This window comes from Danio aesculapii, chromosome 16 (genome assembly GCF_903798145.1).
Source record: "Danio aesculapii chromosome 16, fDanAes4.1, whole genome shotgun sequence".
Taxonomy (NCBI): Eukaryota; Metazoa; Chordata; class Actinopteri; order Cypriniformes; family Danionidae; genus Danio; species Danio aesculapii.
This window is the reverse complement of record NC_079450.1, coordinates 20,582,632-20,598,702: the sequence shown is the minus strand read 5'-3', so window position 1 is coordinate 20,598,702 and position 16,071 is coordinate 20,582,632. Positions and strand designations below refer to the sequence as shown.

At 34.8% G+C, this 16,071-nt stretch overlaps 1 protein-coding gene across 4 annotated transcripts in view; it reads left to right on the top strand.

Moving 5' to 3' along the window:
• thrap3a (thyroid hormone receptor associated protein 3a) overlaps nt 1–14,787 on the top strand; it is a 40,566-nt gene extending 25,779 nt beyond the window's left edge. For 3 of the 4 annotated variants that reach the window (XM_056474868.1, XM_056474869.1, XM_056474871.1), the window contains 8 exons: nt 2,135–2,851; nt 4,708–4,877; nt 5,062–5,173; nt 5,277–5,361; nt 6,075–6,262; nt 8,282–8,453; nt 8,534–8,671; nt 13,070–14,787. In XM_056474868.1, the coding sequence (XP_056330843.1) occupies nt 2,135–2,851; nt 4,708–4,877; nt 5,062–5,173; nt 5,277–5,361; nt 6,075–6,262; nt 8,282–8,453; nt 8,534–8,671; nt 13,070–13,276 (1,789 nt within the window). In that variant the 3' untranslated portion in view covers nt 13,277–14,787. The remainder of the gene's footprint in view (nt 1–2,134; nt 2,852–4,707; nt 4,878–5,061; nt 5,174–5,276; nt 5,362–6,074; nt 6,263–8,281; nt 8,454–8,533; nt 8,672–13,069) is intronic. The other variant, XM_056474870.1, reaches the window with a different exon arrangement.
• The last annotated feature ends 1,284 nt before the right edge of the window (nt 14,788–16,071 follow it).

The window sequence follows — 16,071 nt, the reverse complement described above, 5'->3', positions numbered from 1 at the left end:
AAACAGCAGTCACTTTAAAAAATAAAGGTTCCAAAATAGAGTTTTTGGAGTGATGAGACATTTTGGGTTCCTTAAATGACATTTCAGTGAACCGTTCTTTAAAGAACCTTTTGTTTTATAGCGTGGGCTGTACTATTATCTAGGCAATTGTCATGCACATTTTGTCAGTGAACCTGGTTTTAGTAAATGTCAACACAAATTCACAGTTCACTGAGAAGTGACGCACTTATGTGTTCATAATTATTCATTCATTCATTTTCTTTTCGGCTTAGTCCCTTTATTAATCTGGGGTCGCCACAGCGGAATGAACCGCCAACTTATCCAGCACATGTTTTACGTAGCGGATGCCCTTCCAGCCGCAACCCATCACTGGAAAAGTGTTCATAATCAAAGATTATTTAATTGCATGATAATTAAATCAAGGACTGTTTGCGTTGCTTCTCAGTGAGTTATGGCTCTGCACAGTAAATGCTGCTACATCTGAATGCATGTGAAAATACCACATATAATAATTGAATATTTTTACTCCAGACTCACTTCCTATTTTCAGTTGAGTGTTTGAACTAAATCCTCATTGAACGCGGTTAATTCTTCTGTTTATTAACTAAAGGGTTTCTTGGATTTCTTCTTGATGGCATATTTGGAGTTTCTTTGTAAGAGCGCCCTCTGGCCTTCAGATTTACTACTAATCACAAAACCATGCTTCCCTGACTAGATGTGTATGACAACCACAGCATTTGTTAAACAATTTAATTTCGATTTAATCACCCAGGCCTATTGTGAAGAACATTTAAATAATCTAAATGACGTTTCCACCTTAAAGAACCTTTTTTTAGATAGAATGTTTTCGCTCATCTGCAACACAAACATGCACAGGGAGAGAAAACAGGGCAGAGTAACACAGACAAAACTCAAGCTCTTAACAATGAATGTTAAAGGTTCTTCAAAGAATCATTAATGCCAATAAAGAACCTTTATTTTTAGGAGTGATATTGCAGTTTTCTATTTGAATAAATCAATTTATTTCACTGATTGCAAAGCTAAATTTTCAGCAGCCAGAAATTTAGTCCTCAGTATCACATCATTTTTCAGAAAGTATTATAAAATGCTGTTTTAGACCTTTAGGCTAAACTGGTGACCTATATATTGACAATCTTGATGGACTTTATGCATTTGAAAATTGCTTTCTATTTTTATTTTTCTGTTTTACCTTTATTTTAGTCAGTGTAAGAGTGGCAGTAACACAATAAATCCAGTGCGTGCCAGACAAAAAGTAAGATTGCCCAGTTGGTTCCCCATCTGCCCTGCATCATCAGAGTTGCTGGAAAAAAGAGCCAACACGTGAAGAGCTAGATATGTGTTGTTTGCAAATGTCAGCTCACAGTCTGTATTTTAGATGTGCTATAAAGGTCTTAAGCGTACATATTTGAACTTTGCAAATGGAAAAGTGAAATATTCTCAGCTGCACACACACTTGTTTACCTATTTCAGAGTGGAAGCCATTCATTTGCACACGGTAACATGAACCAAATCCATTACAGTATATATGCATAGTGTTGTCAATTTGATAAGAAGCTGCAGTCTTCTCAGCAGGCACAGGACGTCAACATGTCAGCATTGGCATTGTATCCCAACGTCTTGGAGACGTTGCATTTTGTTTGGAAATGAAAATCAAGTTGATGTCAGAACTCAATGTCAGATCGACCAAATCAACCAAATATCAATGTCTAATGATGTTACAGCTTGATGTTTTGTGGACGTTACAACTTTGATGTCTATCAGACGTTGGATTTTGGTTGCCATTCCTGACACATAAATGTCAGTATTTGATGTCAATATGACGTTGGTTTAAGATGTTGGCTTGACGTTGGATTTTGGTCACTTTTCAACACAACGTAAAATCAAATATCAATGTCATTTGACGTAGTTATTGGACATCAAAATAATGTCTGTATACACTGGCTAGACATTGAAATTCGATAACCTGACATCACAACCTAAATCTAACCTAATAATAATGTCTTATGACGTTGTGTGCCTACTGGGTTTGGTGACGTAAAAATGACAGCCAATGCATCTGAGCGCACTACTGTAAATAATAATGGACTGTAAATCTCTTTTTCTCATTGACTAGATTCCTGGAGGAGCAAAAGGTTAAAAAACGGGCCTCTGTATTAGAGAACAACACGCATAAAGGGAAAAGTAATGGAGATATAGTGTGTGATAAAGAAAATGGAGGAATCTTTGATAAAGGCATTGAGTTGTCTCAGACTGTTGATCCTGAGAACACGGGAGAGGAGAAATGCAAATCTGCCAAGAGTGCTGACGGTAACAAATTATCCAAAAGCACAAGTAAAAAGGCTCCTCGAAACAGCCCACCATTTCAATGTGAGGAAGGTGAGGATGATGAAGAAATGGACTTCTCCGACATAGTACAGGATATGGAAAATAGTCCCTACAAAAACAAAGTCACCCTGTCTGCTCGTGAAATGTTCGAGAATCGCATCAGGAGGATGCAGGATATGACATGGGATGATGAGCTGGAAGCTCTCTTGCTCTGCCATAAACAGGAAAGAGCATCAAACATCCTGGCTGCGCTCTCTAAGAGAGACCCGCTCAGTGGCATGTTTAAGGATGCTTCCCCTGAAAAGCTCTCTAATGTAAAACGAAAGGAGAAAACCACAGTAAGTTCCTCTTCTAAACCCACACTGCAGCCTAGGATGAGCTCTGAAAACCGCGAGCAGGAGATGTTTGTGGTGATGAACGACGAATCCCCACCAAGAGCTTCATTGAAAAGAGCAAGTGGTGAATTCAGTGTGAGGATGGATTCTCTCAGTGATGACCTCGCCAGGTAAATGCTCTTCGTTTTACTTCAAGATCTCAGAAATGCACTGTAAAAAAATTAAGTCAGTACATCAAAAACAACATAAACAATTCTTATTTCCTTTCGCTTTTTCTTGTTCACTCAACTTTTGAAAACATCAGCTGCACTGACCTAAAATTATTTGTCAGTAATACAAAAAACATTTAGTTGGGTTAACATAAGATTATTAGTTTTCTGGAGAGGTGAACTTCTCTGTAACAAAACTTTTTAAGTTGTGCCAAATGAACATTTTTTGTCTGCAGAACTGGAATGCCTGAAGTTGAGTGAACAAAAAAAACTTAATCCTTATTTCCTTCAGTTTTTTTTCTTGTGTACTTTATTTTTTATATATATATATATTCATCTTTAATTGATAGGACAGTAGAGAGTATAGACAGGTAAGCATGGGGAGAGGAGAAGGATCGGCATAGGACTTCGAGGTAGGAATCGAACTTGGGTCGCCATGAACACCAGACTGCCACGTGTCGACGCGTTAACCACTATACCATAGGCATCGATTTGTACTCAACTTTTGAAAACATCAGTTGCACTGACCTAAAATGTCTGAAGTTGAGTGAACAAAAATCTCTTAAGATAAAAGTAAAAAAAAAAATTTAATGACCCTTTTTTTAAAGAATATTTTTGTTAAATAAAATGGGCATGCAAAGTATACAGATATATTTAGCTTGTTTTGACACATTTAAAAAAATTGTGGCAAGGAAATAATTAGTTTAGTGTGGCCTGAGAAAAAAAAGGTAAATCCTTAGTGTTGAGCTGTAAAATATCATGTGAAAAAAAAAGAAAGGAAGCCTGTGGACAAATCACATAATTTAAATCAAGTAATTTTAGCATGCCAAAGTCAAATTTATGCATATAAAATTATGGCTAGCGAAAATGGCGAGTGGCTAGTAACGTTGGAAAACTACTAGCCACAGAGGCTGGTGATCAAAAAAGTTAATGTCAAGCCTTGATTATCAGAACAAACAAACAAACATAGTTCAATTGAAAAAACAGGATGGCATGCTTCACATATGAAGCATTACAAAGCATTTTCCCCTGTTTGTCCTGCTATGTTTTTATCCTTTTCTTGTTTACCGTTATTGTTGTTTTACCTCCTGTGCTGTTTCTAATTCTGTGTTTATTAAATGTTTTGTTAACATTTGTCTCTGTTTTATTTTATTTCTTTTCAATTGAACTATGTTTGATTGTTCTGATAATGTATTATTTTTTAGAATTTCCACAAGAGTTTTTTTGGTCACTCAACTTCAGACATTTGAAGTTGAGTGGAGTCAGCGTTAGTGGTGTAGTGGTTATTGTGTCGACCCATGGCACTGCGGTGGTCGCATTGACCCAAGTTTGATTCCCGCCTTGAGGTCCTATACCGATCTTTCCCCTCTCCCCACGCTTTCCTGTCTATACTCTCTAGTGTCCTATCAATTAAAGGTGAACATTTTTTTGAAAAATGTTGAGTACGTGAGAATAAACAAAAATAAGGAATTTGTTTTTATTTGTTCACTTTATGCATTCCAGTCCTGCAGACAACAAATGTTCATTTAACACAACTTAAAAAGTTTTGTTACAGAGAAGTTCACCTCTCCAGAAAACAAATAATCTTATGTTAACCCAACTAAATGTTTTTTGTATTACTGACAAATCATTTTTGGTCAGTGCAGCTGATGTTTTCAAAAGTTGAGTGAACAAGAAAAAGCGAAAGGAAACAAGGATTATGTTGTTTTTTGTTGTACTGACTTAAACATTTTTACAGTGTGACATTCAATTGCATCACAGACTCTGACTATAGATATTTGATTGTTTTTCTTTCCTAAACATTGATGCATTTGTAGGACATCGGTTCTGACCAACGAAAGAAGGAATCTTATGGATTTTGTGCATATGGATAAAAAGGATTTGGAGTTTCAGTCTGTCCTTCGGCACCTTCAGGCTCAGCAGTTTCCCAGAAGCCCATCTGAGCTGTTTGCCCAACACATAGTTTCAATTGTTCATCACATTAAAGGTGACAGATACTTGTACACGCAAGGCTGTGAAAGGGCTGTTTCATTAGTATTGTTCCATTATAGGATTTGATTTCAGTTTTCTTCTTTTTTTTTTCTTTTTCTTTCTTTCTTTCTTTCTTTCCTTCTTTCTTTCGATTCATAAAAGGACAACTTTTTAAACAAATAATTTCTGTTTGCCCACAGCTCAATATTTTCCTTCCTCTGGACTGACCCTACATGACCGATTTGCCATGTACCAGAGAAGAGCTGCTGAGAAAGAATTCATGAAGCAGAGAAAGAGTCCAGAGATACACAGGTATACAAATTCAAGGAATTATTTCTTTTGTCAATTTTAAGAAAGGTAAATAGACATACAGTATATCCAAATATTCTTCTCTTCTCCTCTTGTTTCATCACAGGAGAATTGATGTTTCTCCCAGTGCTTTTAAGAGGCACTCTCTCCTGTTTGATGAGATGAAAAGCTCCATGGAAAACAGCTTCAAGGTGACCGAACATTTTGAAATATGACGTATTTTGGAGCAGAATGCTGCACAAGTGATCCAGCCAGAGCATTCTTAGGCTTCCTTCTCTCTCTAAAACTCTTGTTTCTGATGAGAGAGGCATAAAATCCAAAATGTGAGATGCAAAAAGAGGTGCATTCAGGTTGTTGTGTTGTAAATGCCCCCCCTCAACATATGACGGTAACCTTTTACTATGGGTACAAGTTGAGGCAAGAAATCAGAGGTCAGAAATGGAAGTGACCAGTTGTTCCCATGTCAAATCCATTCAAAGGACTCTAAACAAAAGTCATAGTAAGTATTCCTCTTCAAAGCCTGCAAAGAACAAGTGAGGTGTTTAGGCCAAGTTAAAACAGCATACTTTCATGAGCACCAATGAAAGGATTTCTGCTGTGGTCCTGTAATGTTGCACTATTTTGATTTGATCTGATTTTGGTGAGCAAATGAGAGGAAAACAACCCTTACCTGTGCAGACTGTTGCCATGTCTGATTCATACTATTTAATAAGCCTGTTCAAATGCAAAAATGGCAGATATAAATGATGTTAAAGAAGGCCTCTTCCTCTCATCCATTTGCATGGTTGTTTTAAGTCCGCTGTTGTCATGTTTTGGTCCCAACCCATACAATGCTGCATGATGCTAATAGAACACGCCGCTAACCCTCATCTGGCCAAAACATCTCTCTTTCTCCTCAACGCAGGTCGATGGTAAAAAATCTAAAGGTGAAACAATGGACCTTAGGCTGGATATTGAGCGCAGGAAGAAATACTTGATTGGAGAGAGGGAGCACAGAGAGGAAGAGTACGGAGGAAGAGTTTTGAAGGAATCTCCAGATTCAAGCAAGGAAATACCCACAGAGAAATCCTCAAAAAAACACAAAAAAACTAAGTAAGCTGCTTGGGAAAATATGATACACAGAATGATCACGAATACAGGACTGTAGATACTTGAAGCATCGAGTCAATTTGCTGATTTTACACAACTAATAAGTTAACACCCAGCAGGCACACAACGTCATATGATGTTGATCTTTAGTTTGGTTGTGATGTCATGTGACCAAAATGTAATGTCAGTTTGCTGTCTAATAGCAATGTCAGCTGACATCTAATACCTACGTCATCTGGTGTTCATATTTGTTTAGTTTTAGGCTGTGGCATTAGCTAACTAAAATCCAACATCATTTTAATGATATGACATCCATACAACGTCAAAGTCTAGCATCAGTAGATGTTTATCTTTGGTTGGTTTTACTTGTAATTATTCATTCATCCATTCATCCATTTTCTTTTCGGTTTAGTCCCTTTAATAATCTGGGGTCGTCACAGTGGAATGAACCGCCAACTCATCCAGCTCATGTTTTACGCAGCTGCAACTTCCAGTTGCAACCCATCACTGCGAAACACCCATACACTCCCACATTCACACACATACACTACGGACAATTTAGCTTACCCAATTCACCTGTACCAAATGTTTTTGAACTTGTGAGGAAAACCGGAGCACCCGGAGGATACCCACGCCAACACGGGGAGAACATGCAAACTCCACCCACTGCGCCACCGTGCAGCCCTATGTGTAAATACCTAACTAAAATTCAGCGTGACTTTAATGTCATAATGTGACATCCATACAATGTCAAAAGCTAACATCATTAGCCGTTGATCTTTGGTTGACTTTATGTTGTATCGTGAACTAACTATAAAATTCATCTTGATGTTGAGGTCTGACCTTAAACTGACATTGGGTTCTGATGTCCACCCGATTTTCATATACAACTAAAATTCAAAGTGACCCAGCAAGCAATTTTTTTTTTTTTTTAAAGATGTCTAATAGATGTCTAAACATAGTCATATTGGCTAAAAAAGGGCTAAATTTGGTCTGTCAGTAAAGATCTAATAGATGTCTAAGAATAGGCCAAAACTAGACTAGTCTTTAGATAAACAGAAATGTACACATATAAAGTCTGTCTAATCTGTCTATTTGACGACTAGTCTAGTTTTGGATTATTCTATTCTTGGATGTCTATTAGATTTTTCACTGACAGAGCAAGTTTAGCCTTGTTTTAGCCAAGCTGTCTACATTTAGATGTCTATTAGACGTCTATTAAACACAAAATTGTTTGCTGGGTAGTCTGACATTGGAGTCCAACATCAATTTTATGTCTGTGTGACATCTGGTGCCTGCTGGGCAATACATTTTTTGTTTGAGTTTGCTGTGACCTCATGTAAAATAAATCCTCCCTTGTTTTTAAAAGCTTATTAAAATATAGTTAAAAGTTGAACTTGTCTCAATATTAAAAGCATCAGACTGAGGAAGCTTCTCAACTTTTTGAGAATAGTGTTTTGTAGAGGATAAACATGGAAAAATTGCCAATAAATCTCAAATTTGGAGCCACTTAAAAGGCCTTGAATAAGGATTTTTCAAGAAGGCTTGAAGATGTGTTCACACTGACAGCAGTCTGCAGCAAGAAGAGGTCAATAGCTTTCAATGAGAGTTGGTCATGAATGTTGAGCAGAGATGAATTGTGTGCAGGTGAGCTGAAATATATTGCGGTGACCACCAATGGGATGTGGAGTGGACATGATTGACCTTCTGATACAGCTGAATGCTGCATTCAAATGCCTACTACTTGTGCTGGACAGACTTGGTCACCTATGGAGTCAGCATCAGTGTGAACACACCTTTTTGTTTTTCTGGTCAAAAGGAACATGTTGAAAAATGTCCAGATTTCCTTCAGCTTTGTGTAGAGATACATTTATATTAGGCTGACATGCAAATGACTTGAAATGTTCATCCTCTAGAAAACATGGTGAAGGACGATGAAAGTTGTCCAGTTAATCACCACAAAAGCTGAGATCTAGTAGATGTATCAACAATGTCTGAATCAAGTGTCATTTCATTCTTAAGGAAAAGCAAGAAGAAACGTGAGCGTTCTCAGTCATCTTCCTCATCTTCGTCATCTTCCTCTGTTTACAATGAAGAAGAGGGTGAGATTAAGCCAGAAAGCTTCTCTAAAGGCCAGCTAGGGCTCAGGGAGTATGGAGAGGCTGTGGAAAGAGGCCGGCCACGAGGAGGCTTTGTAAGTCCTGGATGGTTTTGTGAAACTAAAATATTTGTTTGTTGCTTTGGTACTTATGGTTACCATTTTCTGTTTTCCAGCAGCTGAAAATACGTGGTAGAAGTTGGAACCGAGGAAATTTCCATGGAAACAGTAATGGCAATTCACACATGAACATGTTGGCAAAGAATGAAGGCTGGGATCAAGAATACACTCCCAAGAGCAAGAAACACATCCTAGTATGTTATGACCTTTGTAAACACACATTTGGTAACTAAGCTGTATATTAGGACTAATAACTATATTGGAACAAATGTTTTGTATAAAATTTGAAAAGCAGTTTTTATAATACTATTATGAATATACAGTTTATTAAGAGTAATGTATACAGTATGTACAGTTGAAATCAGAATTATTAAACCCCCTGAATTATTAGCTCCCCTGTTTATTTTGTTCCCCAGTTTCTGTTTAACAGAGAAAAGATTTTTTCAACTCATTTCTAATTTCTAGTTTTAATAACTCATTTCTAATAACTGATTTATTTTATCGTTGCCATGATGACAGTAAATAATATTTGACTTGATATTTTTCAAAACACTTCTATACAGCTTAAAGTGATCTTTAAATGGTTAACTAGGTTAATTAGGTTCACTTAGCAGGTTAGGGTAATTAGGCAAGTTATTGTATAATGATGGTTTGGTCTGTAGACTATCGAAAAAAAAAAATTTGCTTAAAGGGGCAAATAATTTTGACCTTAAAATGTATTTTAAAAAATTAAAAACTGCTTTTATTCTAGCCGAAATAAAACAAATAAGACTCTTCAGAAGAAAAAATATTATCAGACATACTGTGAAAATTTCCTTGCTCTGTTAAACATCATTTGGGAAATATTTTTTAAAAATAAATAAATTCAAAGGGGGGCTAATAATTCTGACTTCAACTGTATATAAATAGGAATATGTCATATATTATGTATTTCTGAAAAATGCTGCATTATTGTGCAACAGCAGATTATTGCAGTGCCTTAAAACAGGGATTCCCAAACTTTTCAGCTCGCAACCCCCAGATTAACAATTCAAGTGACTCGCGACCCCCACTATCCTCAGAGGTGGTCCTAAATATACAAACAGTGCATACAACGGTGCACACACACCAATAGGAACTATATAAACAAGCTTATTGACAACACAAAAAAGTGCAACTGTCTAACAACCACACTTAAAAAAATGCAGGGTTCCACACAATGTATTCATGTTGTCCCAACACAAATCGATTGTTAACTTAACACTTTTAACAAATTTATGTGGATTGAACATAAAAAAATTAAGTTGTCCCAATGAAATCTCAAGAATTGTGTTGTTTCAGCTCATTTTAATTAAGTAGTTTGAACAAGTAAAAAAAAAAAAAACATTTTTGAGTGCATATAATTTTTATAGTCATTATTCAATTGTTGAATTTAATATTAACCTCACTTAATGAGACAGGTGGGCACAAGGTTTACAGCACAAGTCTTTTCTTGGTTTAATTTTGGAGATCATCCTCTATGTTCAGTCATGGCCTTTATTTTTAATGTTATGAGTGCCGTAAAGGTGTCAAAGTTTAACATTGTGCCATAAAATTAATCTGCTGCAACTAACACTATTGCTGTGTCATTAATCTAGCGTAATAACCCCAGGGGTCGCAATCCAATGGAATAAGAATTGAAAGGCTGATGGCTTTTTACATGCATGTTGTTTTTATGTAACTATTAAATGCAATTTTTTTGTAGCTTATGGATAAAATATAGCAATTCTAATAGTTTTATAACATGTATGATATTTGTTGAAATCACCAAGCGACCTCCCCACTCATTGTCTCGCGACCCCCACGTTGGGAATCACTGCCTTAAAATATAGGACATGAGTTTAAAGGTCAGATTTACCAAGAGCGCAATTCAAAAACAGCACCAACGGGCATTTCTGTGGATGATTTACAGACAATGAGCAAATTAAAGAACACAAATGTAACATCTCAATTATATATCGACCAATGCAATAACTGCAGTGCAAAATGTGGGGGAGCTAAGAGAATAATTGATATTCATGATATCACAGTTAGCCAACTTCATCAAAAACATTGTGTTATTTTATTAAAGCAACTACTGTACAGTATATGGTATATTGAACAAAAGTATATATCGTCATCTTAGAATTATAACATTCTATCTGACATTTTCGTCAAAATGGAGTTATTTACATATTCTTATTAAATGACAACTTATTTAACTTGATTTTTTTATAAGTTGTTTACATTTTAAGACTTTTTATTTAAAAAACAAAAAAAGGTTTTATCTACAAGTTGAAATCTAGCTTAGCTCTATAAGGTTCTTTCTGTGAGCCAATCAGCATTTCAAATGCACACATGAGAACCAATCAGGATCAGCTTTCTTTGTCATTTTGTCAACACACAAATTATGAATAAACCTGAAACTGAAAAGATGTGTGTAAATGTGATGATTTAGAAACACTTGTTGACATCGAGATAAAATGTTACATTTTTACATTGTTGAAAAAGCAACTTTATTAATAAAATGTATATATTAAATGTGAAATATATTTATTTGTGTGTATATATAGTCAGTGAAACATTTTTCATTGTTTATTATACTCATTTGCTCTTTGTTTGTTTTCTTTTAAAGTCTTTAAATTTGATATAAAGCCTTGAAGGGCAAATACTTTATTTAATTCATGGGACAGACTGGAAAATTCAATAAATATAACTCAAGAATTCTAATAAAAATTTAATTCAATAAATATTACCATATTAATTACATAAAATTAACAGCTGCTCTGGATATATTTAGCACAGCCTTGTATGCTTAATTTGAACAAGAAAATCTATTCATCCTAAAACATTAAATAAATGTTATAGAAAGCAAATTAAATCACATATTGTTACAACACCATTTTTTTGTGATTGTATTTTTTGAAAAGTAATGCTTCAATTAATGATCTGCCAGATAGAACTTTATAATTCCAAGTGGAAAATGACTGAGAGAATGAGAAGGTTCTATCTGCATTTGCCCTGTTTATCCAATTTGCAAATGTAAGAGAACTTTGATCATTCACATGTAGAGTGACCACATTTAGGGTCTCTGTCATGTTAATGTATGAAATAGAAATGTAACACACATATTGTTTACTATATGGAATGCAAAAAAAAAAACTTAAAAGCTCAATATCTCAAAATCATTTAGAACGCAGATAGAACCTTATAATTCCAAGGTGACGATTTTTTATTTTATTTATAGGCATATTCACAAAATAGGCATGCTTAATGTAAGTGACTACAAGAAAATGACAAAAACCTTTTAGATCTATAGTTGTAAGGCTTCAGACTTGGAAAGCACCCATACACTCAGCTCGCACGCCTACATTTACTTACAGTAAGAATTATTAGCCCCCCTTTGAATTTTTTTCTTTTTAAAATATTTCCCAAATGATGTTTAACAGAGCAAGGAAATGTTCACAGTATGTCTGATAATATTTTTTCTTCTGGAGAAAGTCTGATTTGTTTTATTTCAGCTAAAATTAAAGCAGTTTTTAATTTATTATAATCCATTTTAAGGTCAAAATTATTAGACCCTTTGATAGTCTACAGAACAAACCATCGTTATACAGTAACTTGCCTAATTACCCTAACCTGCCTAGTTAACCTAATTAACCTAGTTAAGGCTTTAAATGTCACTCTAAGCTGTATAGAAGTGTCTTGAAAAATATCTAGTCAAATATTATTTACTGTCATCATGGCAAAGATAAAATAAATCAGTTATTAGAAATGAGTTATTGAAACTATTATGTTTAGAAATGTGTTGAAATAATCTTTTCTCTATTAAACGGAAATTGGGGAAAAAAATAAACAGGGAGGCTAATAATTCTGACTTCAACTGTGTATATGACTGTTTGACAACTGCTTGTGTTTTTGACAGTTCAGGCAGAAGGAGAGCAAGAATCATGCTGGAATTATGTGACTCAGTTGTTTGTTCTTAGTCATCTTTTAATTATTGAACCAAAAATAACATATTGGTCAAACAATATGTTCAGATGATGTGTGCCTCTGGCATTCCAAATGAATCTTCTACCATCTTCTAATCTTCTACTTCACAACAACTGCAGAAATGCAACATTTAAGAGATGCTTTTATTAGGAGTTAAATAATGGCACAGATGATTTGTGGAGCACAAAACTGAATGAATAATAATTCATTTAAATAATTCCCTTCCATAAAATTTGCATTTGTCTCCTACAAATGCATATTCAGTAAAGTCAGGCACAAAAATTGCTGCATCCATGCTTTTTGAGTGCTATTCATCACTGTGCATGTTTAGTAAATACAGACAGTACTGTTTTAATTACAAAAAAGGCTGCACTTGCACAAGCTGCTGTAAATCTAGCCCCAAATCACTATTTGACAATACATTAGCTAATCACTTTAGACATATTATCATCTTATTTTAGGAACTTGTTATATCAGGAAGTCTTTATGGTTATTAATTCCACTGTGGCAACCCCTGATAAATCAGAAATAAGCTAAAGGAAAATGAATGAATGAATAGGAAGTCTGTATTTTGTTTGTAAGCCCTTCTTCTGTCTTTACAGCACAGTGAAAAAGATTTAGAAGTTGAGAGGAAGGTGACGGACACACGAGGCCGTGGTCGCGGCAACATTATTCGTACAAAGGGACGTTTCCTACTCCGAAGGGCCACCAACACAAACCCCACCAATAATACAAGCCCTAAATGGGCTCATGATAAATTCCAGGCCACCGATGATGAGGGCGAACAACAAGGAGAGGATGGAGAATAGGACCAGTGAGAATAGAGCAGTGAAGAATAGAAAATGCTGACTTTAAACTCTGGAATAAGACTTACTGGCCCTCACACTTTCAAGAGTGGAATATGGCATCTAGAACTTAACGATTGGAATGAAGCTTTTGTATTATATTGCTTTTGTTTACTGTTTTCTCAAGAATGAAGAGTTTATATGAACTGTTTTAGCCAGCAAACCCAATTAATCATGACAGATATGGTCAAGGCACCTGCTCCTACATTTACTTACCACCCATAACTCTCTGGAAGAACTGGCGCTTTAGTTCAGAATGAAGTGTCTGCATTGCAAATCATGTCTATTTTTTATTTGATTTTTTGCAGAAAAACATGCAAACAAAATAGATTATCTGGCCAAAAAAGAGTTTATGTTTGAATTTAAATATGCAAATAACTAAATTATTGGATCTTTATTGCAGTGGTTCATGTGTTTCACTGTAATCGATGCTGATCCAACAAAACATTAGAGAGTGCAACTGTTGTTGTTTTTTTGGCTTTGTGGTGTTTATAATATTCATTTATTTCAATAACATTCATATATTTTAAATATAATTTTCAGTTTTTTCAGTAGAATTAGAGATATGTAAATATAAGCCAGGCCAATTGATGGATTGGCTGATTTTTGGCCCTTTTGAGTTTTTATTAAAACCCAAACTTGATTAATATGAAGTGCTTATCGTCACACTTTTTTCCTGTTTCAAATTCTACTGATAGCCTTGTCTATGGATAGTAAGATTTGTGTGTATGTATTTGTGGTTATGTGTTTGTAACTCATTGTCTATCAGTGAGTTATATATGAAAATGGAAAAATAAATTAAATCTACCACTAGTTCAAAGGTCAGGTGTGCTGAAAGTGTACCAGTATAAGCTGGTTACTTTGTTTTTACTTTGAAAGGACATAATTGCTGTTGAAAAAAAAATAGATGTACATATTAATGTTTTGTGGACTTAAGTAAAACTCTTTGTGTGTGTGTGTGTGCTGATAGAAATGAAGATCATGCCTTTATGACTTGTATGAATGACCCAGTCTCACTGTGGGACCAAACTACAGACAATCATGTCCCAGTCGCTTACATGTGGGAAAAAAAAGATTTACATTATCAATCTGACACCAACTTTAAAACTGGACAGCCTACAGAAAGGTTTTTAAAACTCACACACTTACAACTGTTTAGTAAATTTTGCATTTCTTGGGGTGTATGGATTTGACAATATGTGTGTGCATATTATATTTTATTATGATTTTTCTAATGTGTCTTGTCATCAAAAGCCTTTTCTATTGGCTTAGCACCTTGTTTAGATGGAGTAATCAGGCACTTAGATTTTATGGGAATTTTTCTTCAGAGTTAAAGTATAGGGGTGAGTAATTCATACTCAGCTTTGGATTTAACTGACTGGGTTCTGATTCACACTGTATTTGATTATATACATTTTGACTTACATTTATATACTCACAACCAGAAATCAGAATAAAAGAATGCAACGATTTTACATCTGAGTGATTTTTGTGCCAATAAGGATCAGGAAGTAGTAGGTTATTGTTCCAAGAACAAGATCTATTTATTTATTTGTAAATGATCGCACTGTGAACTGATTCTATTTGTCTCTTACTAAATGAATTTTTTGTGTAAACTGGTCTGACCGGCTCTAAATAAAAGCATTACAGTCTCAGCACAGTCATATCATTGCAACGTGTTCAATGAAAATTGAGGCTGGCATATAAACTGAAAAATATTGTCAAAACAACCATATTACAAAGATTGTTCCTGTAAAATAGGTAATATTCAACATAGGGCTGCACAATATTGGGAAAACACTGACATTGATATTATTTTTTTCTGCTGTATGTACTGCGATATGTATACAATTTCAGATACAAAAATACAATATATATATATATATATATATATATATATATATATATATATATATATATATATATATATATATATATATATATATATATATATATATATATATATATATATATTAAAGATGCAAAAACTTTTAAGTGCTATCTGTAATTTCATTTAAAAATTTGCGTTTTTTTTTTTCCAGTCTTCTATGTTATTGTTTAGTTATTTCAAGTTAAATGCAATGAAATAACCTTTTTTTTTTTTGCCATAATAGTGCGAATACGAAACCTACACACATTAGGCTCAGAAAATTGCTCATTTTAGAAGAAATTTTTAGCTGACACTTAATTTATTTAAAAAATTAAAAAATAACAAATTAAATAAACAGCGCATTATGGATTTCAAGGGAGTCTAACAATATTCAGGTACAGAAATTTCATAATTCAATGTAAGACATCGGTGTATAAGTAGGCCTACATACACTTACTGGCCACTTTATTAGGTACACCTGTCCAACTGCTCGTTAACACAAATTTCTAATCAACTAATCACATGGCAGCAACTCAATGCATTTATGCATGTAGAAATGGTCGAGACGATGTGTTGCAATTCTAAACAAGCATCAGAATGGGGAAGAAAGGTGATTTAAGTGACTTTGAACGTGGCATGGTTGTTGGTGCCAGACGGGCTGGTCTTAGTATTTCAGAAACTGCTGATGTACTGGGATTTTCACACACAACCATCTCTAGGGTTTACAGAGAATGATTCAAAAAAGAGAAAATTTGCAGTGAGGGGCAGTTCTGTGGGAGCAATTGGCACAGGCTCACCAAATTGGACAATAGAAGCTTGGAAAAACGTTGCCTGGTCTGATAAGTCTCGATTTCTGCTCCGACATGTGGATGGTAGGGTCAGAGTTTGG